Here is a 23,967-nt window from a genome sequence, read left to right on the forward strand (position 1 = left end):
TGAATGAAAAATATTTTATAGGAGACACACAATTATTTTGATGGTTTAAACTATTGTAAATTTAAAAAATATTCACAAAACTTCTTTTTAAAATTATGAATATTAAGAACAAATTATATTGTTGTAAACTATAAGCATTCTAACCAATATGTATTTAATACAGCTTTTTTAAATCTTATTGTTAGATCTGTAGCGACGTCTATCGCGTAAAGAGCTTAAAACGGAAAAAAACAACTTTAATATACGTCAAAAAATAGCAAACGTAGCACTCTTTATTCCTGCTTATTATCATTTCAATTACCCGTAATAACGAGTTTTAATTAAAGTAATATTCGAACAAAATAAAAAAAAACATGTTAAATTTTACTGTGAGTATGGGATTTGTCTTTTGCATTGATTTATTTTCTAATTATTTTTGTAACGTGAGATGCGCCTGTGCCATTAACCAGAAGCTATTAATCAGATAACGGATAATCATTTGTATATTTACAAATATATTGAAGTATTGTCTAATTAAGGAAAATCAATTCTTTACCGTAATAAGCCCTTTGCGAGTGGTATTAAAACTATACTTGTGCGCAAGCAGTGATTTCATCGTCCGTAATTCTGGCCAGAAATTTAGTTTACGTAAATCATAGTCATCGATAATATTCAGCCGCAGCACGTCCACAACTGGACATGAGCCTCCCAGGTTGATTTCTAATAGAATCGGATATAAGCCGTTCATCTTAGGTGGAAGTTCTATGTTGCATTTGCCGACTGTGGTCCCTTCTCTAGGATTTTAAGTTCCCAGCGGCTTATCGAGTACCAAATAAATTTCACCTTTTTTTGTTAATCGTGGTACTGAGTAATAACGTATGAAACTTAGCTTCCGTCCATTCTATCCACGAGAATAAAATATTAATTAAAATATATATCCTTTTTTTAAAATGAAATTGTTTTATATGATAAAATGTTAAGAAATAATCATTTGTTACAGAACTCTTGCGCTTTCATATGATAGGCAATAGCAACTATAGAAAAATCCATATAGAGATAACAACATACAAAAATAAATCTAATAAACATAAAACAACGGAAAATATGAATCGCGAGAAAAATACAGCCAAGAGAACGAATGAGAGCACAAAATTCATATGCTCTATCTGTCTTAACACAAAACCCAAATGTGATGGCATTAAAAAAACAGATATTAGTAAACGGAAGTCTAAATCCTGTCCAATTTGTCAAAAAGGATTTGATCACCGATGGGAAGGTTTAACTGAGAAACTTGCTACCGATAAAGAGGAAGTAAAAGAACAAACTGTAAAAGTGATTACCAATTATCATACTTCGAGCACAAAAACTGTCCAAACATCGCAAACAGATGTGACAAAGGGATTGAATCTGCTGAACGAGGTGCTCACTGTATTCCAGAGTAAAAAACAACTCTGTGTTGAAAAAGATAAATATAGTAAAACTATTTTGGTTAAAGACGCGTGCGTTGAAACAGACGATTTAAAAAACAGCAAGAAAACAAACCCAAAATTAACTGTAAGCAAAATGTTTCATCTGGCCATTGAAGAAAACTCAATAATAAGAAATAATAAGTGCACAGTCGTCCATTGCTTTCAACCGCAAGTAAAGAAAACTTCCCAATTTTCAATTGATCTACTAAAACATAAATCGTCATCTATTCCTCAAATGAAATTGGAGGAGCTTAAAAACTCGTTAAGAGAAAAGACAAAATCGAAAGACACGATAGAGGAAGTCAATAGAATGTTTGCGACAGTGAGAAAGAAGGCCGCTTTAGATCATTTTGATTGCAAAAACAGGCCGATAACAAGAAGTGGACCGAGAGTGTTGCCAGTTGTAAAAACAAAAATATATGAAAACAATGGTGAAAATGATATTCGTTTTTCTGTTGATTGTAAACAGGAAGATGAGAAAGTCGCGGAAAAAAACTGCAAGTTTTGTCAGACAACCAACTACCTCATGTCCAGTGGGGATTCATTAATAAAGCCGGAATGTTGTCAACAGAACTTTTGTGAAAAAATGTGTAGTAAATGTGTCCACTCGATGCGTTGTCGCAAAATTCACGACGGCTGTGAACATTGTTGTCAAAGATGCAACGAGAACAGGCGTCATCATCATGGGTGCTACGAAGAGAATCATGATGGGGATAGTTGTACCAGTTTTTGAGTTATATTATTTATTTATACACTTTTTAATTGAAATTATATCTTTATTTGTGTGCTCTTTTTGTCCGTTTTGTAACTCATATCCTTTTTTTTAATAGTGAGGCCTTTTATGTTTTAAATTAGAACAAACGCTATCATTAAAAATTTATTTTTAATTATTTATTCATAAACATGAACAGTACAATTCTTAACAAAGGTAAATAGAAAGATAATCAAAAATAGAAACTCTCTGAGGAACATTTCTTCTCACTTCTGAAACAAAAACTTAAATTAACTAGGTCATAACCATCTTATTAAAAAAATCGTGATACTGATAATGGCATAGGCAGGATAGGATTGAGAGAAATTAAGGTTATCAAGGATGACCGATCATTGAATGTGGCGATTTGTATGGTGGTGGTAGCTTTTTGATTGCAAAAGGTAAGTGCTGTTTACACTTTAATTAAAGAGAAGAAGATTTACCCCTTGAAACAATAACAATGTGATCATATGAAATGCTTCTAAAAAAAAAATCAATATCACCTGGTCTCTCCGCACTTGCATTTATATCGCTCTATTTTCTCACTATGAGGTCGATCCCACTCACGGGGTGTTTCTTGACTGAAATAGAAAAGTTTCCATTCAAATTGGCGAAAAAGAGTAAGGAGTGAATAAAAAGTAAAGTATTTAAATATGCCATAGTGGAGTAGAATGCTTTTTTAGACTCTAGATGGAAAGAAGTCGTGATATCTGTGACTGACAATTACAGTAGAAATAGATATAAGGAATACATATTTTTTAATTTATATTTTTTAAAGAATACTTACTCTCCCAATCCAAGATCAAACACGGGACCACTGGAGTGTTCATTTTTAATACTGCTTTTTGAATCGAATCTTTTTGTTAGAACTTTTTTTAGCGTGTTAGAAGAATCTACGAATTTACACATGCATTCGTTCAGACTCTGCATTTTGATAAGTAATTGATCTTTTTCATTGTCTTCCATAGGAGTGTCGATCAACTTTTCTAATTCCTTTTTGATCATTCTACAGTTATTTCTTATTTCTGGTATATCGGTCCACTTCAAATCTGTATTCACTGCAGCGTGTTTTAAAATTTTAACCTTTGGAGTAACCGTCTCGATAATAAATTCTCCTTCCTCTATTATTTCATCCGGTGGTTTATAATATGGTTGCCGGATGCCAAATTCGTCAATCATTGGATTATCCTCACTGAGGCCATCTTTAGTTTTTGCCATGACAAGCTTTAGTAGATTTTCAAGTCCTATTTTATGGTAGTTGAGAAGGTGTCGATCCAAAACTGTAATGCTGAAATACAAGTTCTAGTAAGTATACTTATTAAATGTATACGTAATGAATTAGTTATAAAAAGGTCTCAATCACGGATAAATCTTACACACCGCTTATAAAATACGAAAATATGTACACACATTTCTTACCAGAAACCATCATGGTGGTGACGCTTAAGCTATCTCCTGACTAGATTTACTTATAAAAAAATATGTCTAAAACCTCAAATTTAAAGAGATGTAGATACATGTTAATGAATAGATACAACAAATAATTGTCTGGAATGTTATATAGGGTTTTGGGTTATATGTTATATATAGTATTACATAGACATGCAATATCGGGAATGCGGAATTTTGGAGAAGAATTCGGAAAGTTATTAAACAAACAGGTGATCTCTTTGTAATAACTTTCCAAAATTCTTCTTACTTTTATTTATATATCAATGGACTTGCAATTTCAAACATTCATAAAGCCTTTGCCAAAGATACTCTAAATGTAAACATTCATTTCAGGGTTATAAAAATTGTTATTAATACAATTAAAGTAAATCACCATAATGATAAAAAGGTATAAACAATAATCGCTCTATCTGTTTCGATTATTGGTAATAACAAGTTACTTTTAGTACTTACATGTTAATGAAAATTAATTAGCTAACATTAGCTAAAGAATTACCCCAATTATAAATGTCACTAAAATTTAATGAACGACATTATTAAGCGCAATAATTGCATTAATAAGAGTTAAACACTTACCGATCGGCGTCAAACAAACACAGATGGCAGGAATAAGTCTCTTTGCGTGTATCGTTCAAGCCAGAGCCCGCATCTGATAGCGGCGAATCTACTTTCAACATCTTAGATGTGCATTGGCTACGCGGTGATAGATCCTTAAAAATTACTTATTTAGTTAATAATTACTTTTTGTATCAGTATCAAGGTACAGCGTTCATCTAATCATATGGCCTGTATAAACTTCGAAGTTATACTGCAGGCTTTTACAAACTTTGCGTGCAATATCCACATCGCCTGCTTACACGAGTTAAAACGTGTATAACTTTATTATTTTATTAGCCTTAAACAGGGACACAATAATATAACATCGCATTGTTGCAACAAAATATAATAATAAACAGAAGTTAAATTATGACAAAGAGTAAATAAGGATACAAGTCTCTTGGGCTCACGAGAGTACATTAGTTTTTAAAGTTTTTTGGCGTTAAACTATCACGTTGGACCGGCACATTGTCCTAAATCTCAAGGCATTTAACGATCTGTAGCGCTTGGACAGTGACTTGAAATAAAATAATGTACCAACTCATATATAATTGAGTAAAACTTCCAAATTGTATTGTTAATATGTATAAATTTTAGCTGTATTTACCCATAAGAGAAAATTACGTAAGAAAAATTTTAAAAAATTATAAAACGCTGTCGTGCCTTGCAACTGGGAGAAGAAAGATCCGTATCAAATAGCGGCAACCCTCTCCCGATTGTCTGCGTTTAGTAAAAGCGAAAAAAAATATTGTAAATAAAAACAATTAGAAATTAAAACGATACAAATTAGAATTAATAAAAAAAAACTATCTCGCAATTCTGTGGGTACCTTGTTGAACAGTCGCAGAACCAGGTGGTCAGTTAATTGAGTAAGAGCTACTAAAATTTGTCGGCAGTTAGTAAAATTTATAGAAATTACAAACCTTTGTGATCACATAATTGTCGGCACCTTCTTCCGGATGCACGAAGAGGGTTTTACTGCGGCATATGCGTGTGCGCAGTTTGTCGAACAGCCTAGTTGCAGAAGAAGTACGACTAGGAACTGATTAAAGTAAAACAGAAGTTATTACGGTATAGAAACGTGGTTTTTTACTTCGGGCTTCGTTAGCAAGCCTACAGTCACTCAACAAACCTTGGAGAAACCTATGTCGAGGATTCCTCTACAATATCAAATGAGTAATGAGGAGTTCAGTAGACGAATGAAGGTAATTGAAAAAGCCCAGAAGATTGGCAAGTCGATGTGGCAGTGAGCAGACAACGTAGCGCGTTCAATAGATGACCACTTGGGTCTATGGTTCTGGATTGGAGACCGATATGGTGCGGACCGGCAAGCCCAGCATAGGACATCCACTTTATGGTAGTAGTTCCAATTGGTCCTATTGGAAATCTATGGGAGAGGCCTAAGCCCAGCAATCACAAGACATGGTCTCACGTCTAAAATTATGATGATGATGGAGCAAGTTATTTTTTATTCATGACCATATTAGTGTAAGTAAGAACCTTTTAATTTTAGCATAGTTATAGTGAATACATATGTTATTGCAGGAAGCTGCGGACTAGGAGAGATGACGGACCTTATCAGAATCCGAAAACATGATACCCTAATATATTAATACCATACACTCCACAAGTATTGTTATTTCTTTTGTAAGCTGTGTTTGAATCTAGAAAGTCATACTCGTACACTTAGCTTTTTTCTAACCTATATTTTCTCAATTTATAATTTCTATCTTATGTTATCTGCGAGTTTAGTAAACTTAATAAAAATAATCCCAGTTACAATAGGTATTGCCGACTGATTTAGTGGTGATCCACAATGTTAGAATAGTTAAGAAAGGCTGAGGGCTCCAGCTCTACTTTAGTATACAAACTAATGACGTGTTTGACCCGAACTAATATTAGGTAAAACACCAAAAGTACAGACTGTGTAACAATGATTAGTGATATTGCGTCGATGGACCAAAAAGGGTTAGTCTAGGGGCTAATCACTGTTGTGTATTTTTTAATAATAAAAATAACAAATTTCAAACTACAAGATGTAACCGTCTGCTTAACTTGAATTTTAAGATAATTTTAGTCTATAATAACTACTGTTAAACCTAAAATACTTTGACTCTGTGTTTGGCACTAATCGGTGTAACATTACTCCTGAGGATGTCCCGTGGAGGGGTGAAACACGTGTAGAGTGATTTAACGGTGGTGGTCGTGTAATTCGCATTGTTTGCCGAATGCGCATTTATCAGCGGGCTGGCGGGCGGTGCACGATTTCATTAATTTCAGTTTTTTTATATCTGTAAATAGGCACTTACGTTTTAAGTGTTTCTTTTCGCAGCATGATGTTAAAGTCTTTTCTTTCTTTTGGACTAATGGCGAAGGGATTGCTTTATTCTAAAATTAAAAAAATATATACACAGTTATTCAGCATTAAGCTTCATCGAATTCAGAAATAGCAAGTTTTTAAATAGACAAAATGTATTAATTTAGCTAAAAAAAGTAATTATTTGAAGAAGCAAAAAATAAAAGACAAGTCTTTTGTAGTCTAGTTCTTTCAGTGTTGCTACACCAAAATATAATTAATATTGCCAACATACTCTAGTCAATTGCACAACCTGTACTAAAATAAGTTCTATATTTTTTTAGACTAGATCGACAGGGTGATACGATATTGATATTGGTAACTAAATATACTTAGGCTAAATTGTTAATAAGTAAAAGTTATATAATAACCAAAATATAGGTTAAGGGTGTCCGTTCTAAGCAGCGCCACATGAAAATCATTAACACGTTTGGCATACAAAATAAAATACCTAAACCTAACCTAAATACCCTTAGTGACCTAGGGCTGCCAAGCTCAGCGAAGAACAAACGTATTAAGATCGACGGAAAACGATAGATGCAAGCAAATTTCAACCAGACTTATTGGAAATTTATTGTGAAAGTGTACGTCGAACAATGGACGTCGTATGACTAAAGTGATGATGACTTGTATACTATACTATGGATAAAGTTAAAGATGATTAATCTTGAATATTTACCTCCAATTTACCCAAATTGGGGAATGGTTCCGCGGGGGAGTCGTGGTGTAGTTGTTTGTGCATTATCAGAGCGCTCTCGAACTGTGCCGTGAAGCTGCATTGTGAGCAACTGGTGAAATTAAAATTGTTTTATAGTTAATGCGTATTGCGAATAACAGGCAAAAATAACGAAAGAGAAAAAACTGAAAGAAGCTCATAGATATTCAGGTCATGCCACTCATTCACGAGTTTTGTCATCTTTCTAAACGTTTTTTTGTCCATAAAGGTTGTATCCGTTTCATAGCGCCTGGACAGAATCGACAACGAACCGCGAAACAATGCGCTAAAAACAATGTGAATTACACAACTACCACCGTTAAATCACTCAACACGTGTTTCACCTCTCCACGGGGCATCCTCAGGAGTAATGTTACACTGATTAGTGCCACTCGGTGTTTGGCACTTTTGTCTCGGTGTTTGCCGCACGCCCATTTATCAGCGGACTGGTGGGCGGTGCACTTTATTGCACGACTATTGCTACATAGCGGAAGTAACTATATAATAGTCCTTTTCTTACTTAATATAGATGGTATAGGCACTAGAAGACCTTCAACTACTCGCTGAACTGACGCAGTTTTAAAAGCGTGCAAGACTGTGCACGTCTTCTTAAAACTTTCACAATTTAAAACAGCCGGGAAAGAAAAATTGTAGCGGAGACTGGTACGTTTTTGGTGACGACCATCAGCTATGAGGAAGCGCCTAAGTAGAATAATGGTCCAACGTATAGGTGATTGTCCACGTGGTCTTATACCGTCTACTTTCTTAAACATGTACTTGGTGGAAGTCACCTGATTGTCTGTGTGCTATGTGACTCAATTAAGACACTTTGATATTAAATTTTGTAGTGCCCGGTGCTGGCCACATTGTTGCCATGAAAGGAGAGAAATGTTTCGAATGTCATGTAGCCCATGGTATTCGAAACATTTCACTCCAACTCTACATTAAGTTTTCCCTGGTTTTACCCCCATTAATACTACTAAAATAGTAATTTACTTCTAGTTCTAAAGTACACAAGCAGTTATTAATTTGAAGTATTTCTATTTATTTACTTCAGCAGTTCGGAATTAAAAAGTTAGTAGTCATTATAACCATTTTAGGGGCAGGACTACTGATACTGCACATAAGCCTTCTCCATAGTTTTCCACGCCAGGTATTTTTATCTTTACTGGGTTGGCGAGCGTTTTTTTTTTATTTTAAATTATTTGGGAGATGTTGCTACCGTTCCGTGAATACTTTCCCTTAGCCGGATCTTACAGCAATCACAGAGAAAGAGTGTATGGACTTTTCAATGGTACCACTTTGGCAACGCGTAATATAATACTTTTACAGAATTTTTTTTTATTAACTAATGAAATTCTCAAGATGACGACAGTTCATTATTTAGAAAATTCTCGAAATACATGGAACTGAACGTTGTATGTTCTCGTATATCCGTTGTAATAAAGCTTGACATGTTAACTAGAATCACTGCAGCTAATGCAAATGTTCTATTGTCATATGATAACAGTGTACAGAGGCAACTTACACATCTTCTTTGTACATTTAGTTATCAAATTGTATTAGGTTTTAATGCCTCTACTGTACGAATTTAATGACATCGAGAGCTGAGTTCAAATCGATATATAACAACATAATTTAAGAGGTCCGAAACATCCTTGTCCTATCGTTTAACATATTAATTACTTGTTTTCGACATGAACAGCCCCGGGGATTTATACAGGTGTTAATAGTTCGCTGAATGACATGACAGCACGAATTCTAAGTTTGTGTGTAATCTCTACTATAACCTTAAGGCTCCAGGAAACATCTATTCTGCACGCTATGTGGTCTGCCAACTGCCATTTCAAGATGCTAATCCGCTGGTCGGTTATTTTCGTTCGTTTACGGATCTCTTTATTCCTTATGAGGATGTCGCAGAGAAATCTCGAGATTAGCCATTTTTATTGCTCGTTGATCGACTGTTAGTTTTCCAATGAGGCCAGAAATTTAAAGACTTGAAATTCTGTTGGAATATTCTTACCGCCGGATAGAGATCAGATAAGATTTTCCAAAATTCCAGAATACATTAAAAATATGCATATATTCCAACTATACCACTTATTTAATTATAAAAGAACGAATTTTAATAAATTAAACACACAAGAGACATTGCGAGCCACGCAAAACGCACGGGTGATACCAGGAACTATCTGTCATAATTTTTTAATATTTCAACACAAGACATAATCTTAAAAAATTTAAAACAACCCACGTTAAAACATACATATGTAACCTAAAGAAGAACAGATAACAGTATTTTCCTTAATAAATAAGTATAAACGAGCACCTTTTATTTATAAGTTCGTTTAACTTAATTTGTAATTAAAAATACTTATCCGCGAATTTATTTACTATAACCGAATCTTTATAAATATGAAAAAAATATATCAAAAACCTTACCAGTGGCTCATCATATATCTTTATAAAATTGAAAACATCTAAATATCCGGAACAAATAAAACTGATCGATTTGTCATGATGTAATCAGAACTGATGTAAAAAGAAAATATTGTAATGTTTTGATGGTTAAAAAAGGTTATATATATATTAAATAATAACAAGTTTTATTTACACAAAGTAATGATACACTACAAACAGTATTTCGAGACAGGAAATCATACCTCTTTACTTGTAAAATCAAATCCACACAACTAAAGGTTTTTTGTGGACTCCTACTAGCTAAAACGTGAGAACGCCTTTTGATAAAACTACTGGATCGATTTTGCGTACTGACATTGCGTTGCATACAATGGCAGTGCCTAGTGCCTTTCTCTACATCTTAAGGTAGAGCTGGGTCTCTCCACATACTATCATAACGACGCAAGAGAATTTTTTTTAAATTCTAATTAGTATCGCTAGACTGTTTTGTTTATATTTTTTTTCTGTTTACTGAACGAAGACAGCTGGGATTGTCGCTATTTGATAAAGATCTATGTTCTACCAGCTGCAGGTCATGACAGCGTTTTATTATTATTTACAATTTTTCTAATAAATGCAACTAAAATTTGTACATGTAAACAATAAAATTTAAAAATTTTACTCAATTAGACATTAATTGCTGCATTATTTTATTTCAAGTCGCTGCTCAAGCGCTGCAGACCGTTAAATGTCTTGACGTTTAAGACAATGATAATGCGAGAGGAATTAGCTAACACGCCACCGCTGAACCAGAACACACATTCGGTGGATCTCTACAAATCCGCTGGCAAGGCTTTGTTGGATCAGGGAGTGATAAAACCTCCTGCGACATTTAGGTCTCTGGCTGCTAATGAGGAGCTCTCTCTACATCCGCCTTATTTAACATGTTTTTTTTTTAATTATACCAGCTCTCCATGACCCCGTTCTACACAATCGCCATAACGAGGGCTAGTAACGACAAGAGTTCTCGGCGCAACTCAGGCAAATCAATACACTTCACGAGCGTGCGCTCAACAAATTCTTACAAAAGAAACAAAAGTAGAGATAACTCAGTAACGATTTTGTATCATAGGAGCACAAAACATGAATCAAAGAATTTTTAAGCAAAAATTAACTACATTAATAATAAATAAGCATTATGTTTGTTTATTTTTCTTTAATGCTTGACTTGGGAAATATACTCTCAATTTCCTAGGATTCGACCTGCAAAAGGCACACACGTTATGCTAATTCATAATATCCACACTTCGAATTAACATTTAAGGAAAACTTCTTAAGGAATTGCGTGTACCAGGACTAAAAACAGATTTATGACTCTTCGCAATGAAATGACAGAAGGCAGAAGTTGGAGGAAAAACCGTTAATATTCATTAGACAAAAATTTGTCTTACTTAATTAAACACATTTCTTTGTGCACTTCCGTTATAAACACTTTTACCCGTAAGAAAGTTGTAAGAAATATCCAAAAAATGTTAGTAAAATCTGTAGTCGTTTTATTTGTATGACGTGCAAAAATCACACAATTTATTTTTTATATATAATAGATATATTTTATATATATATAATAGATATTGGCTCAGAACTGGATGATCTCTAGGTTGTATATATTATATATTTATAACATATATGTCTATAACAATAATGTGTTAATATTTTGAATACTTATAATGCATAAATTATTCTTGTGATTATTAATCAAAATTTCTCTAAAATAATGTCTTGGAACTTACATACGTCCACATGTACCTTTGACCCATTTTAAATATAAATTAAAAAAGAACATGTGGCCCCATGCTCTGATCTATAGCATATGTACGTACACTAGTAATGCCGTACTAACAAAGTCGAAGACAGTTGTTACATTTTAAACGTAGTTTACGTAAGGCTAATTGTTGATAGAATTAGTCGACCACCATCTTAACGACTACTAACGTCGTTCGGAACGCGCAGATACATGGAAACGTGTGAAATCATCAGTAGTTTTTTCACACAATCGCATTCAATTATGTCTTTTTCTTCTGCGGACTACGATAAATAAATCCTTTGTACGCGCATTATCGCGATCGGCTCATTACAAACTTAACACGTATATGATATTAAAAGATTTAAACGAAAATCGACTATAGACCATTGTAATAAGATGTAAGGGAAGATGGCAGGGATTGAATGTTATGTTTGTAATAGCACAAAGCCTATTTTAAAGCTGGTAACATAGCGACCGCGTCTCGCAGCGTGCTGTTGGCCCGCCAGTCGAGTACGGGTAACCGGCGTGGGCGCATGTTCATAGTGTCCCCACTTGCACGCCAACACAAAGTCAACGGGTGGCGAAGAAGTAACAAGCCCACCACATCGCATGACCGTCCGTAAACGTTGTTAAATTGTGAGTTTTGCAAGTTTCCGAATCGAATCACGCCGAAAAACCGGTTGCGGAACGTCTGTAGGAAGTAGGTATAGTAACAGTTATATAAAATTGTAATGCTGGGCTCTCTTTCGCAGGTACACCGAGTGAACGAGTTACTCTTTTGTTTTGTGATATAAAAACTCGATTTGTGTTATTCTAAGTGCCCTTTAGACGTTCGTTGTTTAGTGAAATCGAGTGTTGAAGCGGTACGATCAGGTGAGTTGAGACTTTTTCAATGTTCGTGATTAGTTCGCTTTCTCCGGACGTTTTTTTAGGGTTGAATGAATGACTTGTTTGCACAGACTATAAACGGTGCGTCGATGATAGTTTCGTATTCAATTAACGGAGGTAGTTTAATGTTATTGTATAGATGAACTTGGAAACTAAAGTAAACTGGCTTGCGTATCAAAAGACCGTGACAATGCAATGTGGATTTTGCTTCCACAGATAATCCAAAACGTACATTTGTTTGTTTATTCTTGATTTCATTTTCATCTTAAGTATGTTGCTATATTTGTATTAAAACGTCTTAATTATTAATTTTTTAAAATACTATTTCTGATCCAATTATTGACAAAAATATTTAGTGTTATTACAACGTAATAAGAATATAAACATTTCATTTTTCAAATAATGTATAATTTTATTTATATAACTTAGATTAATAATGATTATTGAATTAGGAGAGTTAGTTTTAAAAGTTTAATTAAAAGTTAAAACAAAAACGCAACTATATAATTTTAACCTCAAAGTTTTAAACTATGCAACCATGACGCAACGGTTGGGACCGGCTTGAGAAGTAATTTTTTTTTGTGGATGACTGACAATAAGAAGGTAGGTCCCTTGAACCATGCCCATGCTCAGATAGAAGACACGGTTTGCGAGCTTTAAATATATCACATAGTATTTGTAATTTTATACTACCACTTTTGTAAATTCAATTGCATTTCTTCAAACTTTTTTAATACAAGACTTTTACGATACGTGATGACTTTTCGGTGCGTTTTACAGTGTCACAAGGTTGAGGTTTACTGAAAGCGCATAGTCTAATGCTTTTACAGTATCTAAGTTCGAAGGCTCTCTCGAAGGCCTCAATTCGGTCCGATGCTGCCGAGGCAGACGCTGCAAAGAGACACGTAGATATTCACTAAAAATTGTTATGTGTGAAAAAGAGGAGTAATGAAAGGAGTATGATTTTAAATATAAAACCGGGTGTATGCAGTGTGCATTGTATCTTTGTTTTCAGCCTTAAAAATGAAACATTCTTAAAAGCATATTTTAATAGCAGTACCATTTTTATAATTAAAAAACTGTAATATATATAAAATGTATGGATGTAAAAATTTTGCACTCGGTAGATGGTGATCTATATATCATAGATTACTAATGCTTTATGAGCGGTAGCCCCATTTACAACCCAACGCAAAATAGTTCTTTATATTAATTTGAATTATTAGTTTATTAGCCTATTACCACAATAAAATGTTTTTTGTAAAAAAGGGGTGTTGTATAATACTCAAGATTTCTTTCAGATTCTTTACTGCCCCCGTAAACTGCATAATCATATTTTCTAATCGATGAAGAATGTTCATCATGTTTCCAAATGATAGTTTTCAACAGAATTTTTTTGATGAAATAAGAAAAGCAATGCGTACCGGGAATGTTCTTTTTCAGACACTAAACTCGATAAAAAATGTTAATTGTTGAAGGACTCAACTAGTCTGTTTGTCGTTTAAGGTTAGACGATCAAAATAGCGACTGTTTACAATTGTCTAAATTTCGCTGGTGCTATCTCTTCGTCATCATCATGTAAGCCGATAGACTCTCAATGCAAGCCACAGCAAGGTTAACTTTAACTAAATCGTCGGTTCTACTAACTATCTCTAAGTTAAACCGAAAAAAATATGCCTCCTGATATTTGAGGAATCAGAGCAAAATAGTAGCTAATCACACAAGTAATTTAGCTCTTTTTGCCTTTTATCGTACAAAAACTTTTTGCTGTATAATCTGTGTACCATACAGAAAGAAACAATTGTACCAATAACCACCGGACATTCTAGACAGGCAATACTCTATGGTCCCCATAGCCGCTATATGCGCATTGTTTCAGTAAACGTGTATACAATCGTTCTGGAAATTGCCTTAACCATATTTATGAATCGCTTTTATACGAAAGATAATGTTCGAAAGTTATAGTTATTTATTGTTTAATATTACACAATTAAAGATACGATTTTGATCTTAATATAAAACCTGTTATTTACATTCAAACAAAATATTCTAGAAGATTTTCGTTATGCATAATTCTGATAATAATAAATAATATAAACGGTAAGTAAAAAGTTAGAATAAATATGACCTACTAACTTTCAAATTAAATTAAGGTAACATGCATACCTTAACCTAATAAAAAAAAATCTGGATACATAGATGGAATTATTGAAGATCTGATTTTTTTGTTAACCTATGTTAACATATGTTGTGGTTGTCTGTCATTAGATTTGCAATAGGACATATAAATTTAAATTGCTTTGTATTTACGTGTAATGTTGTTAATTTTGTTGACAATTCTTAACAAATTTAAAAAAAATTCTTACTTAGTTAATTCTTTGGAATTAATTATAATAAATATATTTAATTTGTTGAAATCATAAATAAACTTACGTATTATTACATCTATGTTGCCATAACTGTGTACAAAATAATCAGCAAACCCATTTTCCGCGGCAAGAATTCACATGTTTTATAAGCATGGGGGAGGCCAGTGTGGCTATGTCAAGCAATGAACGTCTTTTGCTGGAATAATGATGGTGATAGGCTTCTAAGTTACTTCGAATAATACTATACGCAAAGATACATTTAACATAATGTAACGAAAGTTGTGGCGAAAATTCACATAAACACTATTAATGAGTGTGTTATTTGTGTAAGTTTTTTTTATGTTAGTGTGAAACTATAAAAGTGTGTGTGTGGTGTAATTTATCACAATTCCAGTAAACTATTTTTATTTTTTTAATACTTCAGTAATATATATACAATAAATATTGTATAAAATGTATTACATTGGCAGCTATCTGCTAAACAAATTTGCTATAAATTTTATTAAACGAGAATTTCAGAATAACCTAAGACATACAGATTAAATAAGAATTGAACAACACATTATTCTCAACATTTCCCACAGGTTATAAAAACAATGACATAAGCATCTATATCTAAAAAGGTTAATGAAAAAATTAAATATTAAAAGAAGCTTTTGTAAATATGTAATGTGCCGCTCTCGAAACTGTCGCAAGATCGGACACCCTCCATCCCTTAGCGTTAAGAGTGAAGGAGAATGTAATGAAAGCGAGAGAAAAAGGGAAGGATGTAAGGTTGTTCTGGGTGAAAGCGCACGCGGGGATGGAGGGGAACGAGAGGGCGGACCAGCTGGCCAAGGAAGCGGCCCTGAAGAGTAAAAGACGACCAGAGTACGAGAGATGCCCTGTTTCATTCGTCAAGCGGCAACTGAGACTGGAGTCGCTCGACGAATGGAACAGGAGGTATGTGGAAGGAACGACGGCTTCGGTAACGAGGATGTTTTTCCCGGACGCTGTCTCAGCCTACCGCGTGCTCCGCAGCATCGAGGTGGACGCGGTCTCGGCCCAGCTCTTCACGGGGCATGGGGGGTTCTCTGAGTACCTTCATAGGTTTAAGCTCAAGGAGGACCCCTCGTGCTTCTGTGAACCGGGCGTGGACCAGACCGTGATCCACCTTGTGGCCCGGTGTCCCGCATTCGGGGGACTCCGGTTCGGCTTCGAGTGCCGGTCTGGAATTCAAGTCAGGGAGGAGACAATACCCTCCCTGATCAGTGGCGAAAATAAAAAGACATTTTTATCCCTATGTCTAGAAATCGCAAAAAAAGCCATCGACAGAAACAAAACAAATATTGTGTAAAAAATACAAAACAAAATAAAAAGCTAGAAGAACAAAAATGTAAAATAATAGTATAAGATCAATGTTAAACAATGTTAAATAAAATTAAAATTATAAATGTAAAAAGGAGAAAAAAGGGAAGAATGTCAAACGAATAGAGCGAATGAGAAAGAAAGACGAAATGTAACATGAAAGATAGACAAGACTGAAAGATTATGTGAAGAACGATAGAAGAGAAAGACAATAAAAATTCTGTGAAAAAATTATATTAAAAGATAAAGTCCCTGTCCCACTCAAGATAGGGGTACGAGAGGCCCCCAATAGCGGGGGTCATAAAAAAAAAAAAATGTAATGTGTAATATATAATGTTTCAGTTTGTATAATATTTTAAATTTTACAGAATCAAAGTTTGTATTTGTTCAAACCGTTAATTTAAAAACCGGTTCATTGTATTTGTTATGGTCTTGGTTATGGCATCGGTTTCATGTTCGACGCTGTTTGCTGCGGGTCTTGTGTAATATGCGTGTGTCATTTTTACCGTGCAAATTCACAAAATATCTTTATTTATTTAAACACTTATACAATGTATAACGGCGAAGCTAAAGCCGATCGCTTTTTCTTTCCTTCCTCAGAAGTTTCAGAAACTAGTTAAGAATAGCTACAAGTGGTAGTTAGTGGAGGTGCCTGATCAAAGTATACAAATATTTTAGATTTAATTTCAGTCTTTCTCTGCTTAGCAGAACATCCAATGCGTGTGTATAATTTACGCGTGTGTATATATATATATACTTACTTAGTCTGGCCATAAATACTGTTACATTTAAAAAATAAACAAAACATTACCTTTGAATTTGGACTTTTTTGCACTACGACTTACTTTTGAAATGATTTCATTGTTCATTGTATATTCATTGTTTATATATATATGCGTTTATTATTTATTCGCACTAGCTGTTCTATTTGCGCTATGTACCACTATGTATACTATTTGTGTGTTACTTTTGTATACTTTACGAATGATTTTAGAAATATTTCATATATATTTTAGGAAATATCTCAACTTAAATATAAATTCAATTATTTTTATTTAGTATGGATACCCTTTGTCTCATATCATTAAACGTAAATTACACGGATTTTAAAATTAAAAAAAAATTGCGTGGCCAATCTTATCAGAACCCCTTGTTACTACCCCGTTATTTTTGACAGGTTAATTAAACGTACGAATGTGTCAAGGTGAAATACTAGATGTGTAGGCAGGATATCGCATTACAAAATTCTGTGTAGCGCCCCAATGTTACGGACAAGTCGTATCACTTTACATGACGTCACTGTTTTATTTACTTTCTAATTTTAAAAATTGCTGATTATTACAAACTACAAGATTGTCGAATTTAAAAAAAAAAACTACTACAAAAACGCTTACGAATTTAGTTCTGTCAACAAAAAAAATTTCTAGTTATACAAAATGTTATTTCTATTCACTAGCTTTGACTTAAAAAGATACACATCTTCATAATCTTTTATATTTATAAAGGACCTCCATTGCTAGACATAGGCCTGCCTCAAATATTTCCAATGGGACTAGTTGGTAGCGTCATGCATCCAGAGTGTTAAAAAGATCGGTCTACCTTGCGGGTCCGAACATCAAGGTCCTAGCGGCCAGCTATTCTACATGCCAAGTGGTCTTGAAGTGATCTTCAACTTGCTAATCCGCTGAACAGTATCAGTTACTTTGTTATACTATTGTTTTACTATTATCGACGAGACTTGTCACTTCCGATTCAATTAAAGATACAAATAACGTAATATAATTCTAATTTGAAAATAAAAACGTTATATTGTCATTTTCAAATATACCTACAACAAAAAAAAAAATAGATATTTTTTTAATTTGCGTATACCAATCTTTTGTATCTATTGTCAGTTTCAGGAGAACGACAGAAAAATAAAGGTTCATTCGTTTCTCAAACTTTCAGTTATCGTTTCTTACAATTCGCTTACTTTCTATTTGTAATCGGCATCTAACGCAATCGAATCAATAGCCTGGATAAAATTAGCTCTGTAATTTCGACGGCTTTCACTGCTGTAAAATTTATTGAAATTGTTAAGTAAAAGCGAATTCTACCGTTATAGCTACGTATTTAACTGTTATTTGTTTTTTAACTGAGTATGGAAAATTGTACATTACCTATTTTCGCATTATAACATTTCCTATAGTCATTTATAAATCGCCAGCATCATGGAAAGCGATTTTTATCTATTTAATTCATTTTTTCATAAAACCTATAGCTAGCTGATAATAATACGAGAAGTTATATAAAAACAATACAAAGTTATAACAGCTGCATAAATATTCAATTTTCTTATCAACATCATCCTTTTTGCATTACGACGTCTGCTGCTGAACATGGACTTCTTCATAGATTCCCAATAGAATAGAACCCACATCCAGTAGCTTCTATAGACCGTAATGTGGGCGCCTGTCCACCTTATAAGTGAACATCTTACATTGCGCTTAAAGACATGTTCTTTGACTAATCTGTCAACATTAACTTCATGAAAAAAAAAGGAGTATGTATTCTTTTGTACACATTTTTTTCTAGAAAAATACAACATATCTTAAAACATAAATTACTAATATAATTACTTTCTAAAGATAAAATATAGTTCTTAAAGATTATGTGTGTGTATATATGTCTCTTAAGAAAACACTATGTTTTTTAATCCAACATTTTATACTACGAGTTTATAATCTTTTACAGGCAAAAAATTCAGTTAGCGTTTATCACTAGAAATTAAGTATAGTATTTATCATGCAGGTACAGTCTCTGCAACACCTTGCCATTCAAACAAGGAATGCCTATATGGCAGTAAGTCCGCCATTATACAATCTGTAAAATGAGTAAATAATTAAATATTCAAGAGTCTCGTTAATGCTAGAGCAAAAGTTAGAAAAAATAAAAATAAAATTTGTTATTAAGACGCGTAAGAAATTTCAATTGAAATTATTATTTCAAAGTCAAAATTTCCTATTTTAAAATTCAACGCCTTCGACGCAAGTGGGTCTTCCCACCCTATAGCCGATGCACACATCTCGTTTTGCATTTCGAGTGACAGATAAAGCTATCTCTGTCTATCGGAGCAGCCGGCAGCCGTGTTTACCGTTAAAAACCGCTAAGCCTGCCATTGGAATAACGTAGACTGGGCTGTTAACATTCGCGTTATGACTTCTAAAAGCATTTTGCTTTTGCGCTCAACAACAAAGAACTATAAATATTTATGGTACTTGCTGGCCTTTATTCACACCATTTTACTTTGGTTTAGTGGTAAGCCGTGATTTAGCGCATCGCATACTTTATGTTATAAATGATAACCTAAAAATAGCAACCGTTTTACCCCCAGATTGTCTCTCTTTGTCACCAAGGTCACCTCTCTGTGGAGTGTTACTCCATGTAGCTTTTTTTATCTAGCTTGCACTGCTGCCCAAAGCATTTTTAGATTCCGTGAATCCCAAGAGACAAAGCACAGAGTGCTCAGCCTTAAACCTCTTTTGACGTAGGTAAGCTCAACGGCTTACTCTGGAATCTCGGCTCGAGCCGCTTCATACTACAGTTTCAACGAATTAACAGCCGCCGTTCTCTTAGATAGTTTAGGCGGATGCTCCATGAAGTAACTAGTCTGAAGGGACCCTTTGGGCAACCACGGCTAGACCAGTAAATCGCCGGTAATAACCGTTTAGCATTCCTACCCCAGGACTTCCGTAAGGGTCGAACTTTGACTAGATTTGTTGCTTTTACCTGGATAAAATTACTACCAATTCGGAAAGCATTACGAGTAGATATCGCGGAAGAAACTCCGGCATTGATTGATCGATGGTTAGCGACCTCTTTAATACACGAGCCCGCCACGATTCCGACAAGGTTTGGTCTTAGTCGCCGCGTTGTCCGGAGACTCGAGCATATGTCTCGGTCTCGGGACTCCATGTAGATTTAACGCCTCAGGTTTGCACAATGGGGTTCCGTCAGTCTCTTTTTTCCTCAGCAGCCTCTTCGCTTTTTGTGTTTTGGTACATCGATTCCGTAGCACCATTTTACGTCACGTGAACAAATTACCAGGATATTCTTTATCCAAACTACTCATACCTACATTAATTTTGTCCATTTTTAATGTTATTTCTTTCAAAGTGATAATATACTATTTGGATCGGTATACTAGGTTTAATAATATTAAAATTATTGTAAAATATTACCACTGTAAGTAGATCTAATTAAAAATCATTACAGCTTAAAAAATGGTGAAGGAACATCTTAAGGAAACTGGTGTATAATATAAATAAAATCAAGGATTATAGCATCTATTAGGAAGACGTGATGGATCGATAATCTCTTCAAGCCTTCCGTCACAATCATGATCGTCATCATTTCAGCTGTAAGACGCTCCATGCTGGACATAGACATTTCCAATAGGATCCGTGGGAAGCGACCTTCCTTCATAAAACCTTTATGAGATCATCTGTCCACCTTTTGAGACACGTATATCAAATGCTAACCTATTTGATCTATCATTTACGGAAGGATTTAGTGGAAGAAGGAAGAGAGATCTGGTATTTTAGTAACATAGCGTGCGTGATGAATTTGATATTTGAGGTCCTTAGAAACGGTATCTGGGAATTCCAATGCATTCTGTGCAATAACCCAACTAAATTACTGAAAACTATATTTGAATTATGTTTGTATTAAATGTACATAACCTTACTACCTACATAACATGTGATATATTAAACAGATGAGTGCAAATGCATTTATTCGTATTTCTTTTATTTTTTGTAGCATGATATTACAATGTACTTCACGAAAAGGTGACCTACACATTTAATTCGTTGATATCCAGTTAATTTTAAAACAAAGAAAACTCTTTGGTGTCAACCATTAAATATAATATACATCTTAATAATTGCATATGGTGATTTTTATACAGTTGGCTGCTTTGTTTTATAGTTTATGATGAAAATTGATTAAATTAATTATTATTTTACTAAATTATTATGTACGTTGTAATAAAGACTAAACTTTTCTTGTGTGATGATAAAATTACTTTCAAGAAATATAGTTGATGCGCATTAGCAGGATTAAAAATGATTTTTATCATTATTATAACAAAAGTTACAAAGCCACGTTAAAGAAGTGTCGAAAATGGATAATTAATATTTTTGAAAATCATTTGTATACGGTTTTTATATAATTTGATGTGTTTTTTTTTTGCTTTTCTGGAAAACTACAAATAAATAACCATGTATCATTTGTTTTTTAATTTATACATTCACAGATTATCCAAATCAGTTTCCACAGATTACAATATTACGATATTTGGTTGTTTTAGTATTTCAAATGAAATAACCATGTATTATTATTATAAACAATAATAGTAAAATTTATTTCTAAAAAAAGGGAATAGAAAAAAAAATAATAAGACAAGCAACTGTAATGTGGCAGCGCTGTTCTTCAAAAAAGGTTATAATACTGTCTACAAGTTGGTGATATATCTACAAGTTGTACTTGAGGATCTGTAGGGATGTTACACATTGTCTTGCAAGCAGGTTTAATAACACCTGGCCTTCCAAACCAGCCGGTTTCCGTAGAGGCTTTAACACCGCAGACCACATATATACGACGGTAGATAGTTTATGAGATAATCAGACCTTAGTCTATTGTTTACCAAGTGTTCTTCAATAAACATCGTTATATATAGATCTCCGGTAGGACTACGGCCTGCATACGTTTTCCGATGACATTAACCAGGTCGTTCAGTCTTGTGGGTGGACGCCCTATGCTACGTTTGCCGGCCTGTGGTCTTCATTCTAGAATCCTTAGACCCCTGCGCACTATGTGGTCTGTCCACTGCTACTACACCTTGCCAATCAGCTGGGCTATGAAGGTTACTTTTATTCTTCTACGTTCCTTCATGATATGCATAGTGAATAGATATGAAGAACTATCTAAAAGGGTAGAATCAATATGTCAAATGATTTTGTAATTTAAGACTAAGAAAGACAGACATGTTATATCCCCACACACAGAATAATAATCCCGAAACTTTTTCCCACCTAATATGGTGCAACAGCCACGACCAATCGAGTTAGCAGTAAATGGGCAACGCTTAAATGAACCATTGTGATGTACTTTCACTTCTTTATAGTTATACTCGTGTTTATCTGTAAAGGACTGAATAGCGACCAATTGCAAATTTATGTCCCAGGCTACTTAGAAAACTTAATGGTACACGGATAAACTTTCTTTTGTCGGTGTGTCGTTATGCACAAGTTATTGTGAACACCCTTACACTGCGAAGTCAAAAGTGCAAATTTCTCTTTCCGTAAAGGAGAAGATATTGATTTTTTGTTGTATTTGTTATGGGGCAAAGACGGACTTGCACCGACACAAACCCTCTCGACGTTCCTCAACCATTTACATATGGCGGGGTAACGAGAAACCTTTCATTTCCTAAAAGGAAAAATACATCTCTTTAACTGCCGCTAAAGTCGCCAGAACTTAACGCATCTTACTTCTCGGCATTTCCGCTTAACGTGGGCAACAGAATTCGTGAGTTCGTTACCATGAGAACCTAAGTCAGAACTCACAACTACAGACTCTTCTTAGCCCCCTGTGGCGGATATTGTCTTTCGTTCCGATTCCAACCATAATTCGAGGCGGATTAGTAGCAAAGCAAACATCTCCGAGTCCGTGGTGCGACCACGCTTTATTGTCGAGGGTAGAAAGATAAAGAAAAGATAAAAAAATAAAAAAGAACCATCTGAATTTGTATGCAGCATCATAATATAAAATAAGAACCACCTGAGTTTGTAGACTCTCTAGATCAGGGCGCGTTTGGAATCCTTATAACTTTAATATGAAGGATTCCATTGCAGCTACTCTACATAAATATGTGTTTATGACGTCGCAAGAAAAGTTGATGATGGCGTGTTAATGAATATGCAAATTACGATGGCAGCTGTGAATAGCACAAAACAATCTCAAATCGCCGAACTGAAGTGACACAAAACCAAATAAGAACTTTCTTTATTGACTTGGAAAACATAATGCTCCAAACAATTATAAGGGAATTCAATTTGTATCTAATTTCTATAACATTTGGCTCAGAATTTTTTTATTACCCACGCAAATGGTCACTAAATAATTCTAGAAGGATAATAAAATAACTGAATGGATAAATGTCGATATTTCTCTCCCTCCGCTGTGGGATCAGGTAGACGACACACATCCACATTCTTATTCTAATGTCGTAGCAAATCATTAGTCATGGAAGGCAAAAGTAATAGATGTACGTAGAACAACGTGTAAACAATAGCAGACGTCGCGAAATTATTAGAAAACAGGCGAAAGTGAAATACTAGAAAGCTATGAAACATATTTAGAGTCAGTTGCCCAATTACAGGGGTCCACGGCGTTTGACTCCCCGGTCACGTTCGCGCGGAAAGTGCAGGTGCCTATTACAGACATAGTAGTCCTCCTATTAGGACTCGAATTACGTCACTAATGTTATTATTATAAACTTTATTACTTGAAAAATCAATAAAAGTCAATCCATCGATGCGCTTATATACCAAATAATAATTGAGTTTAAGGCTCCATTTCAATATAAAAATAAAAGAGCACCTTTGCTGTCACATAAGAATTAACAAAAGAAAGATTACGATCATAAGTTCAAGTTTATTTTTTCCTAAACTTCTTCTGATAAACTTCTACAGACTTCTGTAATTACGGCAATCAAGTTAAAAAAATTCTAATGCGTAAGGCTTATTTGTAAGGCGACGTCTGTTCACTGATTTTACATCAACAACGTACAATACAT

General features: G+C 34.2%; 3 protein-coding genes across 3 annotated transcripts in view; 2 read left to right on the forward strand and 1 right to left on the reverse strand.

Moving 5' to 3' along the window:
• Nucleotides 1-996: 996 nt before the first annotated feature.
• Nucleotides 997-2,181, forward strand: LOC137923036 (uncharacterized). The gene has a single exon (XM_068766157.1). The coding sequence runs from the start codon at nucleotides 997-999 to the stop codon at nucleotides 2,179-2,181; it is 1,185 nt and encodes a 394-aa protein (XP_068622258.1).
• Nucleotides 2,182-2,361: 180 nt separating this feature from the next.
• On the reverse strand, nucleotides 2,362-20,187 carry LOC137923037 (uncharacterized). The gene is made up of 8 exons (XM_068766158.1): nucleotides 19,994-20,187; nucleotides 7,284-7,392; nucleotides 6,558-6,636; nucleotides 5,172-5,290; nucleotides 4,228-4,361; nucleotides 2,987-3,487; nucleotides 2,703-2,780; nucleotides 2,362-2,429 (listed from the first exon to the last, which is right to left on the reverse strand). The coding sequence occupies exons 1-8, from the start codon at nucleotides 20,185-20,187 to the stop codon at nucleotides 2,393-2,395; spliced, it is 1,251 nt and encodes a 416-aa protein (XP_068622259.1). The 3' UTR covers nucleotides 2,362-2,392.
• ced-6 (PTB domain-containing adapter protein ced-6) overlaps nucleotides 12,045-23,967 on the forward strand; it is a 98,427-nt gene continuing 86,504 nt past the window's right edge. The window contains exons 1-2 of the mRNA XM_068765645.1: nucleotides 12,045-12,159; nucleotides 12,276-12,396. The gene's annotated coding sequence lies outside the window, so the exon portion shown is untranslated. The remainder of the gene's footprint in view (nucleotides 12,160-12,275; nucleotides 12,397-23,967) is intronic.

Source organism: Battus philenor, unplaced genomic scaffold, assembly GCF_028537555.1.
Source record: "Battus philenor isolate CCGP_79_NKW_IND1 unplaced genomic scaffold, ilBatPhil1.0.hap1 SCAF_20, whole genome shotgun sequence".
Taxonomy (NCBI): Eukaryota; Metazoa; Arthropoda; class Insecta; order Lepidoptera; family Papilionidae; genus Battus; species Battus philenor.

Excerpts from the sequence above, each read along its gene's own strand:
- LOC137923036 (XM_068766157.1), top strand. The coding sequence starts at position 997 with ATGATAGGCAATAGCAACTATAGAAAAATCCATATAGAGATAACAACA.
- LOC137923037 (XM_068766158.1), bottom strand. The coding sequence starts at position 20,187 with ATGGTGCTACGGAATCGATGTACCAAAACACAAAAAGCGAAGAGGCTG. Across the intron at positions 7,393-19,993 it reads CGGAATCGTGGCGGGCTCGT|TTGCTCACAATGCAGCTTCA; the intron begins GTATTAAAGAGG and ends TAATTTCACCAG. Across the intron at positions 3,488-4,227 it reads TGTTTGTTTGACGCCGATCG|CATTACAGTTTTGGATCGAC; the intron begins GTAAGTGTTTAA and ends CTTGTATTTCAG.